The sequence below is a fragment of the Mesoplodon bidens genome, assembly GCF_964165515.1.
Source record: "Mesoplodon bidens genome assembly, chromosome: 7".
Lineage (NCBI taxonomy): Eukaryota > Metazoa > Chordata > Mammalia > Artiodactyla > Ziphiidae > Mesoplodon > Mesoplodon bidens.
In genome coordinates, this window is record NC_138164.1 from 107,833,419 (window position 1) to 107,849,869 (window position 16,451).

The window sequence follows — 16,451 nt, forward strand, 5'->3', positions numbered from 1 at the left end:
TGGCTGAGTAATGTTCCATATATACATATGGAATATATCTTCTTAATCCAGTCAGCTGCTGATGGGCATTCGAGTTGCTTCCATGTTTTGGTTATTGTAAATAATGCTGCTACAAACATTAGTGTGCCTGTATCTTTTCCAATTAGTCTCTATACATTTGTTCTCTACATCGGTGTCTCTATTTCTGCCTTCAAACTGGTTCATCGGTACCATTTTTCTAGATTCTACATATATGCGTTAATATACTATATTTGTTTTTCCCTTTCTGATTTATTTCACTCTGTATGACAGTTTCTAGGTCCATCCACGTCTTTACAAATGACCCAATTTCGTTCCTTTTTAAGGCTGAGTAATACTCCATTGTATATATGTACCACATCCTCTTTATCCATTCCCCTGATACCAAAACCAGACAAAGATGTCACAAAAAAAGAAAACTAAAGGCCAATATCACTGATGAACGTAGATGCAAAAATTCTCAACAAAATACTAGCAAATAGAATCCAACAGACCTTAAAAGGATCATACACCATGATCAAGTAGGGTTTATGCCAGGAATGCAAGGATCCTTCAATATACATAAATCAATCAATGTGATAAACCTTATTAACAAACTGAAGGAGAAAAACCATATGATTATCTCAATAGATGCAGAAAAAGCTTTCGACAAAATTCAAAACCCATTTATGATTAAAAAAAACCCTCCAGAAAGTAGGCATAGAGGGAACATACCTCAACATAATAAAGGCAATATATGACAAACCCACAGCCAACATCATTCTCGATGGTGAAAAACTGAAACCATTTCCACTAAGATCAGGAACAAGACAAGGTTGCCCACTCTCACCACTATTATTCAACATAGTTTTGAAAGCTTTAGCCACAGAAATCCAAGAAGAAAAAGAAATAAAAGGAATCCTAATAGAGAAAGAAGATGTAAAACTCTCACTGTTTGCAGATGACATGAAACTATAGAGTTTCCTAAAGATGCTACCAGAAATCTACTAGAGCTAATCAATGAGTTTGGTAAAGTAGCAGGATACAAAATTAATGCACAGAAATCTCTTGCATTCCTATACACTAATGGTGAAGAATCTGAAAGAGAAATTAAGGAAACACTTGCATTTACCATTGCAACAAAAAGAATAAAATACCTAGGAATAAACCAACTTAAGGAGACAAAAGACCTGTATACAGAAAACTATAAGATGCTGATGAAAGAAATTAAAGATGATACAAACAGATGGAGAGATATACAATGTTCTTGCATTGGAAGAATCAGCATTGTGAAAATGACTATACTACCCAAAGCAATCTACAGATTCAATGCAATCCCTATCAAACTACCAATGACATTCTTCACAGTACTAGAACAAAAAAATTCTCAATTAGTATGGAAACACAAAAGACCCCGAATAGCCAAAGCAATGTTAAGAAAGAGAAATGGAGATGGAGGAATCAGGCTCCCTGACCTCAGACTATACTACAAAGCTACAGTAATCAAGACAGTATGGTACTGGCACAAAAACAGAAATATAGATCAATGAAACAGCATAGAAATCCCCAAGATAAACCCACGCATATATGGTCACCTTATCTTTGATAAAGGATGCAAGAATATACAATGGAGGGCTTCCCTGGTGGCGCAGTGGTTGAGAGTCCACCTGCCGATGCAGGGGACATGGGTTTGTGCCCTGATTGGGGAAGTTCCCACATGCCGTGGAGTGGCTGGGCCCATGAGCCATGGCCACTGAGCCTGCACGTCCGGAGCCTGTGCTCCTCAACGGGCGAGGCCACAATGGTGAGAGGCCTGCATACCGCAAAAAAGGAAAAAAAAAAGAATATACAATGGAGAAAAGACAGCCTCTTCAATAAGTGGTGCTGAGAAAACTGGACAGTTACATGTAAAAGAGTGAAATTAGAACACTCCCTAACACCATACACAAAAATAAACTCAAAATGGTTTAAAGACCTAAATATAAGGCCAGACACTATCAAACTCTTAGAGGAAAACATAGGCAGAACACTCTATGATGTAAATCACCGCATGATCCTCTTCGACCCACCTCCTAGAGAAATGGAAATAACAACATAAATTAACAAATGGGCCCTAAAGAAACTTAAAAGCTTTTGCAGAGCAAAGGAAAACATAAACAACATGAAAAAACACCCCTCAGAATGGGAGAAAATATTTGTAAATGAAGCAAGTGACAAAGGATTAATCTCCAAAACATACAAGCAGCTGATGCAGCTCAATATGAAAAAAACAAACAACCCAATCCAAAAATGGGCAGAAGACCTAAGTAGACATTTCTCCAAAGAAGACATACAAATTGCCTACAAACACATGAAAGGACGCTCAAAATCACTAATCATTAGAGAAATGGAAATCAAAACTACAATGAGGTATCACATCACTCTGGTCAGAATGGCCATCATCAAAAAATCTACAAACGAATGCCAGAGAGGGTGTGGAGAAAAGGGAACCCTGTTGCACTGTTGGTGGGAATGTAAATTGATACAGCCACTATGGAGAACATTATGGAGGTTCCTTAAAAACCTAGAAATAGAAGTACCATATGACCCAGCAATCTCACTACTGGGCATATATCCTGAGAAAACCATAATTCAAAAAGATTCATATAGCCCACTGTTCAGTGCAGCACTATTTACAATTCCCAGGACATGGAAGCAACCTAAGTGTCCATTGACAGATGATAAAGAAGATGTGGCACATATATACAATGGAATATTACTCAGCCATAAAAAGTAATGAAATTGAGTTATTTGTAGTGAGGTGGATGGACCTAGAGACTGTCATACAGAGTGAAGTAAGTCAGAAAGAGAAAAACAAATACCGTATGCTAACACATGTATATAGAATCTAATAAAAAACGAAAATGGTTCTGAAGAACCTAGGGGCAGGGCAGCAATAAAAACGCAGACGTAGAGAATGGACTTGAGGACACAGGTATGGGGACGGGTGAGCTGGGACAAAGTGAGAGAGTGGCATGGACATATATACACTACCAAATGTAAAATAGACAGCCAGTGGGAAGAAGCTACATGGCACAGGGATATCAGCTTGGTGCTTTGTGTCCACCTAGAGGGGTAGGATAGGGAAGGTGGGAGGGAGATGTAAGAGGGAGGGGATATGGGGACATATGTATACGTATAGCTGATTCACTTTGTTATAAAGCAGAAACTAACACACCATTGTAAAGCAATTATACTCCAATAAAGATGTTAAAAAAAAAAAGAAGAGGGTCTCAGCTGTAGGAATGATGTGGTTTTCAGGGGAGACAACAGAAACCAAGTTCAGCTCCTTTGGGGCAAAAATTCACCTAGCCCTGGGTGCGTAATAGCCAAGGATGCCTCCATCCATCTTTCAGAGTGTCAACCTCTCACTTGAACCTCAAAATAAACTGAATTTTGTGGACTGTGTGGATCACCACCACCATGGTTGTGGAGAACAAGCTGATGATGTTGCAAAAATCAAAAACTGAGTAATTTTGTCTCTGCATCCCCAAAAAAGAACAGAAAATGATTATTTGTTGGAATGTTGGTTGTGCTTTAAAAAAGGAAACTAAATGAAATATAAATGACTGATTCCAAACAGCCAATAAGGAAAGACGAGATGAGATGTTTGGGATCCTGGTGATTGATCTTTGTGCTTCACTGCTGACCTGCTTTAGGCCCTTAATTTCCACCATGTATACTCTTTAGAGATGTGATCTGTGACTGTGTGGTGCAGGTTGGTCTGTTCTCCAGCTTTTTTGCCTTCTCCCTGGTGAAGATAAAATGCAGAATAAAGCTGATCCTAAAACTGAAAACAAAAATGATTGTATTTTGTTAATTAGTTTAATCTAAATTCAGTGTAAACAATAAAAACACTTGTTTTCTGTTTTTTCCACAGAAAGATCATAAAGCAGTTCACTTCTGTGTGTCTCAAATTCAATTTTCTGGAAGTGACTGAAGACCCTGTAGCAGGCTTATTTTAGCTTGTTTAGAGACCATGTACATGCCAAAGTCCAAAGTTCACTTCACAGAAATCACTGAGGCCAAGCACATTCAGAGAGTAAAACTTTAAACAGATTTAATGGTCATCAGATAGAAGTATCTTTGGTAAATTATTTTCTCTGTGACTTTTCTAAAGAAGAAATACCTCCTGATTCCAAAAGGACTGGGGAAATTGCTTCCACTGCTCTGTTGCAGTAGTGAGGTCACAGGAACCATTGATGAGAAACTGGTGTGAGGTCACATAGACTTAGTGTCAATTAGTGAAAGGAAATGTTTTTCTCCCTTTGAAGTTGTAGCTAAAGTCATCCTGAGGATCACCTGTACACAATGGCCTTTGAGGAGCTCCTGGATGAATTTGGTGGCCTGGGGAAATTCCAGATCCTTCAGATGGTTTTAATTCTTCCTTCTCTCATGATAGTAGTTTGTCATCTACTATTGGAGAATTTCACTGCAGCCATTCCTGGTCATCACTGCTGGGTCCACATCCTTGATAATGGCACTGTCTCTGATAATGACGCTGGGATCTTCAGCCCTGATGTCCTCCTGAGAATCTCCATCCCGTTAGAGTCTAACTTGAAACCAGAGAAATGTCATCATTTCCTCCTCCCCCAGTGGCACCTCCTTCACCTGAATGGGACCTTCCCCAACATGACTGACCTGGACACGGAGCCCTGCGTGGGCGGCTGGGTGTATGACCGAAGTTCCTTCTCCTCCACCATCGTGACTGAGGTAAAGTCCCCATTTAACTCTTCTGAGTACATGGTGTGGGTGTTTACAATAGCATAAAATAAACACAGTTCAACTGTTCAGTTACTGAGTAGATAATGTAGCCATCTCTCTTTCATTCTTTTAGGAAAAGTGATTGCTTATCTATTTAATTGCCAAGCACTTATAGCACAATTGGTGACAGTGAAATCAACAAAGTAGACATGAATTTTCCTATCACAAAGTTTTAAATTTAATGTGAATGTTGATGGTTGGATAAGTACTTGATATAAATTGTGGAAAATTATTCTTGGTCATTTGCTCTCAACCTAGTTGCAAATTGCAACTATTAGTTTTTTTTAATTCCATGTCCTGGCTACTTGTCTGAGAAACAAATCGGAATGCATTTCACTCTGGGTGTGAAATCTGGGAATCAGTGTTGAAAAAAAAACTTCAGTGGGGCTTCCCTGGTGGTGCAGTGGTTGAGAATCTGCCTGCTAATGCAAGGGACACGGGTTCGAGCCCTGGTCTGGGAAGATCCCACATGCCGCGGAGCAACTAGGCCCGTGAGCCACAACTACTGAGCCTGCGCATCTGGAGCCTGTGCTCCGCAACAAGAGAGGCCGCGATAGTGAGAGGCCCACGCACCGCGATGAAGAGTGGCCCCCGCTTGCCACAACTAGAGAAAGCCCTCACACAGAAACGAAGATGCAACACAGCAAAAATAAATAAACTAATTAATAAACTCCTACCCCCAACATCTTCAAAAAAAAAAAAAAAACTGGGCTTCCCTGGTGGCGCACTGGTTGAGAGTCTGCCTGCCGATGCAGGGGACACGGGGTTCGTGCCCCGGTCCGGGAAGATCCCACATGCCGCAGAGCGGCTGGGCCCGTGAGCCGTGGCTGCTGGGTCTGCGCGTCCGGAGCCTGTGCTCCGCAACGGGAGAGGCCACAACAGCGATAGGCCAAACTTCAGTGGTTTCAATGTGTGCAAATATTGAGGTCTACTGAGGTATGCAGTGCTAAGTGAATGTAAAGATTGGCCCCAAGATAACCTAGAAGAGTTAGCTGAGGAATTCTAGAAAATATATGCTTAAGCTGAGACATGAATGATACAGATGAGTAGATGTAGTAAAGGAAGCCAGAGGGTGTGTTCACTGAGGGCTATTGGAGTCAGTGCACATCGAGGGATTCAAGATGATGTGAAGCTCCTCTGTGCTGGTTTCCTTCTCTTCCGGTGGGACCTCGTATGTGATCATCAGTCACAGAAACCAGTGGTTCAATCCTGATTCCTGGCTGGAATGCTGGTGTGGGGCCTCATATATGGCCATCTCTCAGACGGATGAGTGTCTAGCTCACTGCTGCCCTTCCTCTGTGGTGTTTTCACAGTTTATGATTAACTGTTTCATAAAGAAGTCTTTATTGAGCTCCCCTAGTATATAATTTAAACTGTTGTGGGTTGCCTTGGTTCCCAGGGAGCTATAGATGGAAATGCAGAATTAGACTCATTGTGATAAATGCCATTTTGTTGCCACAGAGCTCTCTGTACTGGAGACAGAAATGACCTCTTTATAAGATCTGGGTGCATTTCAGAACAGCATTTAGAGGCAAGTTGCCATAAACTTCATTTATAAAGATGAGAAGGAGTTGCCAATGGGAAGTAAAAGGAATGCAGGCCTTTGCCATAGCTTCTATATTAAGTACCTTACAGATTCAGTGAGCTAAATGCTGTGGTTTCCTACATCAGTCATCATGTTGCGGTTACCCCCACTGTAATTAGTATTCATTCTATAAAACCTGATGCTTTGTTATTTGGTACTGAAGTTGAATTAAGACATGTTGTGGCTATAATCTGGATGTTTGATTCTGTAAAAAAAAAATCCTCGTTAGAGGTAATACTTGCAAACATGTAAGGTAATTAATCTGTAGACCCCTGGTGTTATAACTTGTGTGTGAGAGGTTTGGGTTATTCTGTGCCTGGCAGTAATCATTTGAAAGTAAGAGGACAACCATGGCAGCCATACATGCAAGTCTCCTGTAGGGGAAGTGAAAGGCTTAAAGTATCCCTTGTTGTCTGTAAGCCTAACATCATTCAATCTTACAGCTGAAAATTGTGGACTCTGAATGTATCACCTCAGTGTAATTCATAAAAGATTTCAGGGTCAGAGTGCTCATATTGGCCGGTCTTCCAACTGAACCCTTTATGATGATTCACAATAAAATGCTGATTGATCTCTTTATATGGGCATAGAGTGATAGATATGTGTGGCTGTGGGTGGAAGTGGGTTATGACAGGTAATGAGTGTGGAAACTTAAGGAAAGAAGACGGAGCCTTATAGCTAAGCTAAAGATTTTAAACTAAAAATAGGTTAAAACTTCTGAACACCGTCATGAAAAGGAAAAACAAAGTGGGATTATATCAAACCAAAAAACTTAACAAAGCAATGATCAACAAAATGAAAAGGAAACCTACAGAATGAGAGAAAATATGTGAAAGTCATATAGCTGATAAAGAGTTACTATCCAAAATTTACAGGGAACTACTAGAACCAATGGCAAAAATCCACAAATAACCTGATTTTTTAAAATGGGCAAAGGAAATCAATAGGTATTTCTCCAAAGGTCACATAGAAATAGTGAACAGGTATATAAAAAGATGCATAACATCTCTAATCATTAGAGAATTACAAATGAAAACAATGAGAAGTACCCTTATGCCAGTTCAGAAGGCTAATATATCCAAAACACTGTTTTCAAGAATGTCAAGGGGCTTTGTCCTTATCTTTTTTTCCAGGAGTTTTACTGTTTCAGGGTATTGTGTAAGTCTAATCCATTCTGAGTGAATTTTTTCAATTGTGAATATAGGGGTCAAACTTCATTCTTCTCTATGTGATTATACAGTTTTTTCAATACCATTACTGAAGACACTGTTATTGGCTTCTTTACCACATATGGTATCTGAAGGCTTAATTTCTGGGATCATGATTCTTTTCTATTGGTTTATGGTCTATTTTAATGCCAGTACCATACTGTTTTATTACTATAGCTTTGTAGTATAGTTTGAAATCAAAAGTGTGATGCTTCTAGCTTGGATCTTCTTTGTGAGGATTGCTTTGACTATTTGGGGTCATTGGTGATTTCACATAAATTTTAGGATAGTTTTTCTATTTCTGTGAAAAATGTCATTAGAACTTTGAAAGAGACTGCACTGAATCTATAGATGGTTTTGCATAGTATGGACATTTTATTTTTATTTTATTTTATTTTATTTTCGCGGTACGCGGGCCTCTCGCTGTTGTGGCCTCTCCCGTTGCGGAGCACAAGCTCTGGACGTGCAGGCTCAGTGGCCATGGCTCACAGGCCCAGCTGCTCCACGGCATGTGGGATCTTCCCGGACCGGGGAACGAACCCCCATCCCCTGCATCAGCAGGTGGACTCTCAACCACTGCACCACCAGGGAAGCCCCTGGACATTTTAAAAATACTAATTTTTCTAATATGAACATGGGTCATCTTTCCATTTATTTGTGTCTTACATTCTTTCATCAAAGTCTTGTTGTTTTCAGTGTCCAGATCTTTCATCTCCTTGGTTAAACTTATACTTAATTATTTTATTGTTTTTGATGCTATAGTAAATGGGACTGTTTCTTTCGTTTTTTTTTAACATCTTTACTGGAGTATAATTGCTTTACATTGGTGTGTTAGTTTCTGCTTTATAACAAAGTGAATCAGTTATACATATACATATGTCCCCATATCTCCTCCCTCTTTCACCTCCCTCCCTTCCACCCTCCCTATCCCACCCCTCTAGGTGGTCACAAACCACTGAGCTGATCTCTCTGTGCTATGCGGCTGCTTCCTACTAGCTATCTATTTTACGTTTGGTAGTGTATATATGTCCATGCCACTCTTTCATTTTGTCCCAGCTTACCTTTCCCCCTCCCCATATCCTCAAGTCCATTCTCTAGTAGGTCTGCATCTTTATTCCCATCTTGCCCCTAGGTTCTTCATGACCATTTTTTTTTAGACTCCATATATATGTGTTAACATACGGTATTTGTTTCTCTCTTTCTGACTTATTTCACTCTGTATGACAGTCTCTAGGTCTATCCACCTCACTACAAATAACTCAGTTTCGTTCCTTTTTATGGCTGAGTAATATTCCATTGTATATATGTGCCACATCTTCTTTATCCATTCATCTGTTGATGGAAACTTTGGTTGCTTCCATGTCCTGGCTATTGTAAATAGAGCTGCAATGAACGTTTTGGTACATGACTCCTTTTGAATTGTGGTTTTCTCAGGCTATATGCCCAGTAGTGGGATTTCTGGGTCGTATGGTAGTTCTATTTTTAGTTTTCTAAGGAATCTCCATACTGTTCTCCATAGTGGCTGTATCAATTTACATTCCCACCAACAGTGCAAGAGGGTTCCCTTTTCTCCACACCCTCTCCAGCATTTATTGTTTCTAGATTTTTTGATGAATGGCCATTCTGACTGGTGTGAGGTGACATCTCATTGTAGTTTTGATTTGCATTTCTCTAATGATTAATGATGTTGAGCATTCTTTCATGTGTCTGTTGGCAATCTGTATATCTTCTTTGGAGAAATGCATATTTAGGTCTTCTGCCCATTTTTGGATTGGGTTGTTTGTTTTTTTAAGGTTGAGCAGCATGAGCTGCTTCTAAATTTTGGAGATTAATCTTCTGTCAGTTGCTTCATTTGCAAATATTTTCTCCCATTTTGAGAGTTGTCTTTTCATCTCATTTATGGTTTCCTTTTTCATGCAAAAGCTTTTAAGTTTCATTAGGTCCCATTTGTTTATTTTTGTTTTTATTTCCATTTCTCTAGGAGGTAGGTCAAAAAGGATCTTGCTGTGATTTATGTCATAGAGTGTTCTGCCTATGTTTTCCTCTAAGAGTTTGATGGTTTATGGCCTTACATTTTGGTCTTTAATCCATTTTGGGTTTATTTTTGTATATGGTGTTAGGGAGTGTTCTAATTTCATTCTTTTACATGTAGCTGTCCAGTTTTCCCAGCACCACTTATTGAAGAGGCTGTCTTTTCTCCACTGTACATTCTTGCCTCCTTTATCAAAGATAAGGTGACCATATGTGCGTGGGTTTATCTCTGGGCTTTCTGTCCTGTTCCATTGATCTATATTTCTGTTTTTGTGCCAGTACCATACTGTCTTGATTACTGTAGCTTTGTAGTATAGTCTGAAGTCAGGGACCATCACTCTGATACCAAAACCAGACAAAGATGTCACAAAGAAAGAAAATTACATGCCAATATCACTGATGAACATAGATGCAAAAATCCTCAACAAAATACTAGGAAAGAGAATCCAACAGCACATAAAAGGATCATACACTGTGATGAAGTGGGGTTTATACCAGGAATCCAAGGATTCTTCAATCTATGCAAATCAATCAATGTGATACAGCATATTAACAAACTGAAGGAGAAAAACCATATGATCATCTCAATAGATGCAGAGAAAGCTTTCGACAAAATTCAACATCCATTTATGATAAAAACCCTCCAGGGCTTCCATGGTGGCGCAGTGGTTGAGAGTCCGCCTGCCGATGCAGGGGACGCGGGTTCGTGCCCCGGTCCGGGAAGATCCCACATGCTGCGGAGCGTCTGAGCCCGTGAGCCATGGCCGCTAGAGTCTGCGCGTCCGGAGCCTGTGCTGCGCGATGGGAGAGGCCACAGCAGTGAGAGGCCTGCGTACCGCAAAAAAAAAAAAAAAAAAAAAAAAAAGAGGAGCCACCGTAATGAGAAGCCTGTGCACCACAATGAAGAGTAGTCCCCGCTTGCCGCAACTAGAGAAAGCCCCTGTGCAGCAATGAAGACCCAACACAGCCAAAAATAAATAAATTAATTAATTAAAAAAAAACCCTCCAGAAAGTAGGCTTAGAGGGAACTTTCCTCAACATAATAAAGGCCATATATGACAAACCCACAGCCAACATCGTCCTCAATGGTGAGAAACTGAAACCATTTCCACTAAGAGCAGGAAAAAGACAAGGTTGCCCATTCTCACCACTATTAGTCAACATAGTTTTGGAAATTTTAGTCACAGCAATCAGAGAAGAAAAAGAAAGAAAAGGAATCCAAATTGGAAAAGAAGTAAAGCTGTCACTGTTTGCAGATGACATGACACTATACATAGAGAATCCTAAAGATGCTAGCAGAAAACTACTAGAGCTAATTGATGAATTTGTCAAAGTAGCAGGATACAAAATTAATGCACAGAAATCTCTTGCATTCCTATACACTAATGATGAAAAATCTGGAAGTGAAATTAAGAAAACACTCCCAATTACCACTGCAACAAAAAGAATAAAATATCTAGGGATAAACCTTCCTAAGGAGACAAAAGACCAGTATACAGAAAATTAGAAGACAATAATAAAAGAAATTAAAGATGATACAAATAGATGGAGATATATACCATGTTCTTGGATTAGAAGAATCAACATTGTGAAAATGACTCTACTACCCAAAGCAATCTACAGATTCAATGCAACCATTATCAAACTACCACTGGCATTTTTCACAGTACTAGAACAAAAAATATTTCACAATTTGTATGAAAACACAAAAGACCCCAAATACCCAAAGCAATCTTGAGAAAGAAAAACGGAGCTGGAGGAATCAGATATTTCTTTGTTAGCATGTAGAAATGCATTTGATCTCTATATGTTGATTTTGTATCCTACAAAGTTACTGAATTTGTAGATTAGTTCTAGCAAATTTTTTTGTTTGAGTTGACAGGATTTTCTATGTACAAGTTCATATCATCTGCAACCATAGAGAATATAATTCCTCCTTTCCAGTAAGGATATATTTTACTTCTTTTTCTCACCTGGTAGCTCTGAGTAGGAATTCCAGGATTATGTTGATAGGAGAGGTGTGAGTGGGCCCACTTTTTTCCCCTGAACATAGAGGGAAATATTTCAAAGTGTCACTACTGTGTATGATGTTATCTGAAGACCAGTTGTATATCATCTTTATTATGTTGAGGTATGTTCCTTCTATACCCAGTTAACTGAGCACTTATATTTTTATCACAAATATGTAGACATTAACAACACACTCTTGAACAAACATTACACTGAAGAGGAAATTAAAAGAGGGTTTTAAAAATATCTGAGACAAACAAAAACAAAATCAAAGCACACCATAATTTCTGAGATGTGGCAAGATACTAGTAAAAGTGAATTTTTTTTTTTTTTTTTTTTTTTTTTGCGGTACACAGGCCTCTCACTGCTGTGGCCTCTCCTGTTGTGGAGCACAGGCTCTGGACGCGCAGGCTCAGCGGCCATGGCTCATGGGCCTAGCCGCTCCACGGCATGTGGGATCTTCCCGGAACGGGGCACAAACCCGCGTCCCCTGCATCGGCAGGCGGACTCTCAACCACTGTGCCACCAGGGAAGCCCAAAAGTGAATTTTATAGTAACAAATGTCTATGTTAGAAAGAAAAAATATCTTAAATAAACAATCTAACTTTATACCTCAAAGAAGTAGAAAAAAGAACAAACTAAGCCCAAAGTTAGTAGAAGGAAGTTAACAATCAAGATTACAGCAGCATTAAATGCACCAACATTCGAATTATAGGGGTCCCAGAAGAAGAAGAGAAAAAGAAAGGAACTGAGAAAATATTTGAAGAGATTATAGTTGAAAACTCCCCTAACATGGGAAAGGAAATAGTTAATCAAGACCAGGAAGCACAGAGAGTCCCATACAGGATAAATCCAAGCAGAAACACGTTAAGACACATATTAATCAAACTATCAAAAATTAAATACAAAGAAAAAATATTAAAAAGCAGCAAGGGAAAAACAACAAATAACACACAAGGGAATCCCCATAAGGTTAACAGCTGATCTTTCAGCAGAAACTCTGCAAGCCAGAAGGGAGTGGCAGGACATATTTAAAGTGATGAAGGAGAAAAACCTACAGCCAAGATTACTCTACCCAGCAAGGATCTCATTCAGATTTGACAGAGAAATTAAAACCTTTAGAGACAAGCGAAAGCTGAGAGAATTCAGCACCACCAAACCAGCTTCACAACAACTGCTAAAGGAACTTCTCCAGGCAGGAAACACAGAGAAAGAAAAGACCTACAATAACAAACCTAAAACAAATAAGAAAATGGTAATAGGAACATACATATCGATAATTACCTTAAATGTAAAAGGATTAAATGCTCCAACCAAAAGACAGACTGGCTGAATGGATATAAAAACAAGACCCGTATATATGCTGTCTACAAGAGAACCATTTCAGACCTAGGGACACATACAGACTGAAAGTGAGGGGATGAAAAAAGATATTCCATGCAAATTGAAATCAAAAGAAAGCTGGAGTAGCAATTCTCATATCAGACAAAATAGATTTTAAAACAAAGACTATTACAAGTGACAAAGAAGGACACTACATAATGATCAAGGGATCAAACCAAGAAGAAGATATAACAATTGTAAATATTTATGCACCCAACATAGGAGCACCTCAATACCTAAGACAAATACTAACAGCCAGAAAAGGGGAAATCGACAGTAACACCATGATAGTAGGGGACTTTAACACCCCACTTTCAACAATGGACAGATCATCCAAAATGAAAATAAATAAGGAACACAAGCTTTAAATGATACATTAAACAAGATGGACTTAATTGATATTTATAGGACATTCCATCCAAAAACAACAGAATACACATTCTTCTCAAGTGCTCATGGAACATTCTCCAGGATAAATCATATCTTGGGTCACAAAATTAGGCATGGTAAAGTTAAGAATATTGAAATCGTATCAAGTATCTTTTCTGACCACAATGCTATGAGACTAGATATCAATTACAGGAAAAAATCTGTAAAAAATACAAACACATGGAGGCTAAATAGTACACTACTTAATAACCAAGAGATCACTGAAGAAATCAAAGAGGAAATAAAAAAATACCCAGAAACAAATGACAATAAAGCAAGATGACCCAAAACCTATGGGATGCAGCAAAAGCAGTTCTAAGTGGGAAGTTTATAGCAATACTATCCTACCTTAAACAACCTAACCTTACATCTAAGCAATTAGAGAAAGAAGAATAAATAAACCCCAAAGTTAGCAGGAGAAAAGAAATCATATAGATCAGATCAGGAATAAATGAAAAAGAAATGAAGGAAACGATAGCAAAGATCAATAAAACTAAAAGCTGGTTCTTTGAGAAGATAAACAAAATTGATAAACCATTAACCAGACTCATCAAGAAAAAAAAGAAGACTCAAATCAACAGAATTAGAAATGAAAAGGAGAAGTAACGACTGAAACCACAGAAATCCAAAGGATCATGAGAGATTACTGCAAGCAACTATTTGCCAATAAAATGGACAACCTGGAAGAAATGGACAAATTCTTAGAAAAGCACAATCTTCTGACACTGAACCAGGAAGAAATAGAAAATATAATCAGACCAATCACAAGCACTGAAATTGAGATTGTGATTAAATATCTTCCAACAAACAAAAGCCCAGGACCAGATGGCTTCACAGGGGAATTCTATCAAACATTTAGAGAAGAGCAAACACCTATCCTTCTCAAACTCTTCCAAAATATAGCAGAGGGAGGAACACTATGAAACTCATTCTATGAGACCACCATCACCCTGATACCAAAACCAGACAAGGATGTCACAAAGAAAGACCACTACGGGCCAATATCACTGATGAACAAACATGCAAAAATCCTCAACAAAATACTAGCAAACGGAATCCAACAGCACATTGAAAGGATCATACACCATGATCAAGTGGGGTTAATCCCAGGAATGCAAAGATTCTTCAATATACACAAATCAATCAATGTGATACATCATATGAACAAACTGAAGGATAAAAACCATATGATTGGAATTCCCTGGTGGCACAGTGGTGGAGAGTCCACCTGCCGAAGCAGAGGACATGGGTTCGTGCCCCTGTCAGGGAAGATCCCACATGCCGCGGAGCGGCTGGGCCCGTGAGCCATGGCCACTGAGCCTGCGCATCTGGGGCCTGTGCTCCGCAACGGGAGAGGCCACAACAGTGAGAGGCCTGCGTACCACACACACACACAAAAAAAAGCCATATGATCATCTCAGTTGATGCAGGAAAAGCTTTCAACAAAATTCAACACCCATTTATGATAAAAACCCTCCAGAAAGCAGGCATAGAGGGAACTTACCTAAACATAATAAAGGCCACATATGACAAATCCACAGTCAACATCATTCTTGATGGTGAAAAACTGAAACCATTTCCACTAAGATCAGGAACAAGACAAGGGTGCACACTCTCACCACTATTATTCAACACTGTTTTAGAGTTTTAGTCACAGCAATCAGAGAGGAAAAAGAAATAAAAGGAACCCAAATCGGAAAAGAAGTAAAGCTGTCACTGTTTGCAGATGACATGACACTACATATAGAGAATCCTAAAGATGCTAGCAGAAAACTACTAGAGCTAATCAATGAATTTGGTAAAGTTGCAGGATACAAAATTAATGCACAGAAGTCTCTTGCATTCCTATACACTAATGATGAAAAAAGAAATTAAGGAAACACTCCCATTTACCACTGCAACAAAAAGAATAAAATACCTAGGAATAAACCAACTTAAGGAGACAAAAGACCTGTATGCAGAAAACTACAAGATGCTGGTGAAAGAAATTAAAGATGATGCAAACAGATGTAGAGATATACCATGTGCTTGGATTGGAAGAATCAACATTGTGAAAATGACTATACTACCCAAAGCAATCTACAGATTCAGTGCAATCCCTATCAAACTACCAATGGCATTTTTCACAGAACTAGAATAAAAAATTTCACAATTTGTATGGAAACACAAAAGACTCTGAATAGCCAAAGCAATCTTAAGAAAGAATAACGGAGCTGGAGGAATCAGGATCCCTGACTTCAGACTATACTACAGAGCTACAGTAATCAAGAAAATGTGGTACAAAAACAGAAATATAGATCAATGGAACAGGATAGAGAGCCCAGAGATAAACCCACGCACATATGGTCACCTTATTTTTAATAAAGGAGGAAAGAATATACAATGGAGAAAAGACAGCTTCTTCAATAAGTGGTGCTGGGAAAACTGGACAGCTACATGTAAAAGAATGAAATTAGAACACTCCCTAACACCATACACAAAAATAAATTCAAAATGGATTAAAGACTTAAATGTAAGGCCAGACACTATCAAACTCTTAGAGGAAAATATAGGCAGCACACTCTGACATAAAACACAAGATCCTTTTTTTTTTTTTTTTTTTTTTTTTTTGCTGTATGCGGGCCTCTCACTGTTGTGGCCCCTCCCGCTGCGGAGCACAGGCTCCGGACGCGCAGGCCCAACGGCCATGGCTCACGGGCCCAACCGCTCCGCGGCACGCGGGATCCTCCCAGACCGGGGCACGAACCCGTGTCCCCTGCATCGGCAGGCGGACTCCCAACCACTGCGCCACCAGGGAAGCCCACAAGATCCTTTTTGACCCACCTCCTAGAGAAATAGAAATAGGAGCAAACAAACAAACAAACAAAAATGTGACCTAATGATACGTAAAAGCTTTTGGACAGCAAAGGAAAACATAAACAAGATGAAAAGGCAACCCTCAGAATGGGAGAAAATATTTGCAAAAGAAGCAACTGATGAACGATTAATCTCCAGAATTTACAAGC

The 16,451-nt window shown here is 39.2% G+C and overlaps 1 protein-coding gene across 1 annotated transcript; it reads left to right on the forward strand.

The window, feature by feature from the left end:
- Positions 1 to 4,347: 4,347 nt before the first annotated feature.
- LOC308620850 (solute carrier family 22 member 10-like) lies at positions 4,348 to 5,038 on the forward strand (the record flags this gene model as incomplete). The annotated part of the gene is made up of 1 exon (XM_081240742.1): positions 4,348 to 5,038. One exon carries the CDS (start codon positions 4,348 to 4,350, stop codon positions 4,804 to 4,806), a length of 459 nt encoding a protein of 152 aa, XP_081096868.1. The 3' UTR covers positions 4,807 to 5,038.
- Between the last annotated feature and the right edge of the window lie 11,413 nt (positions 5,039 to 16,451).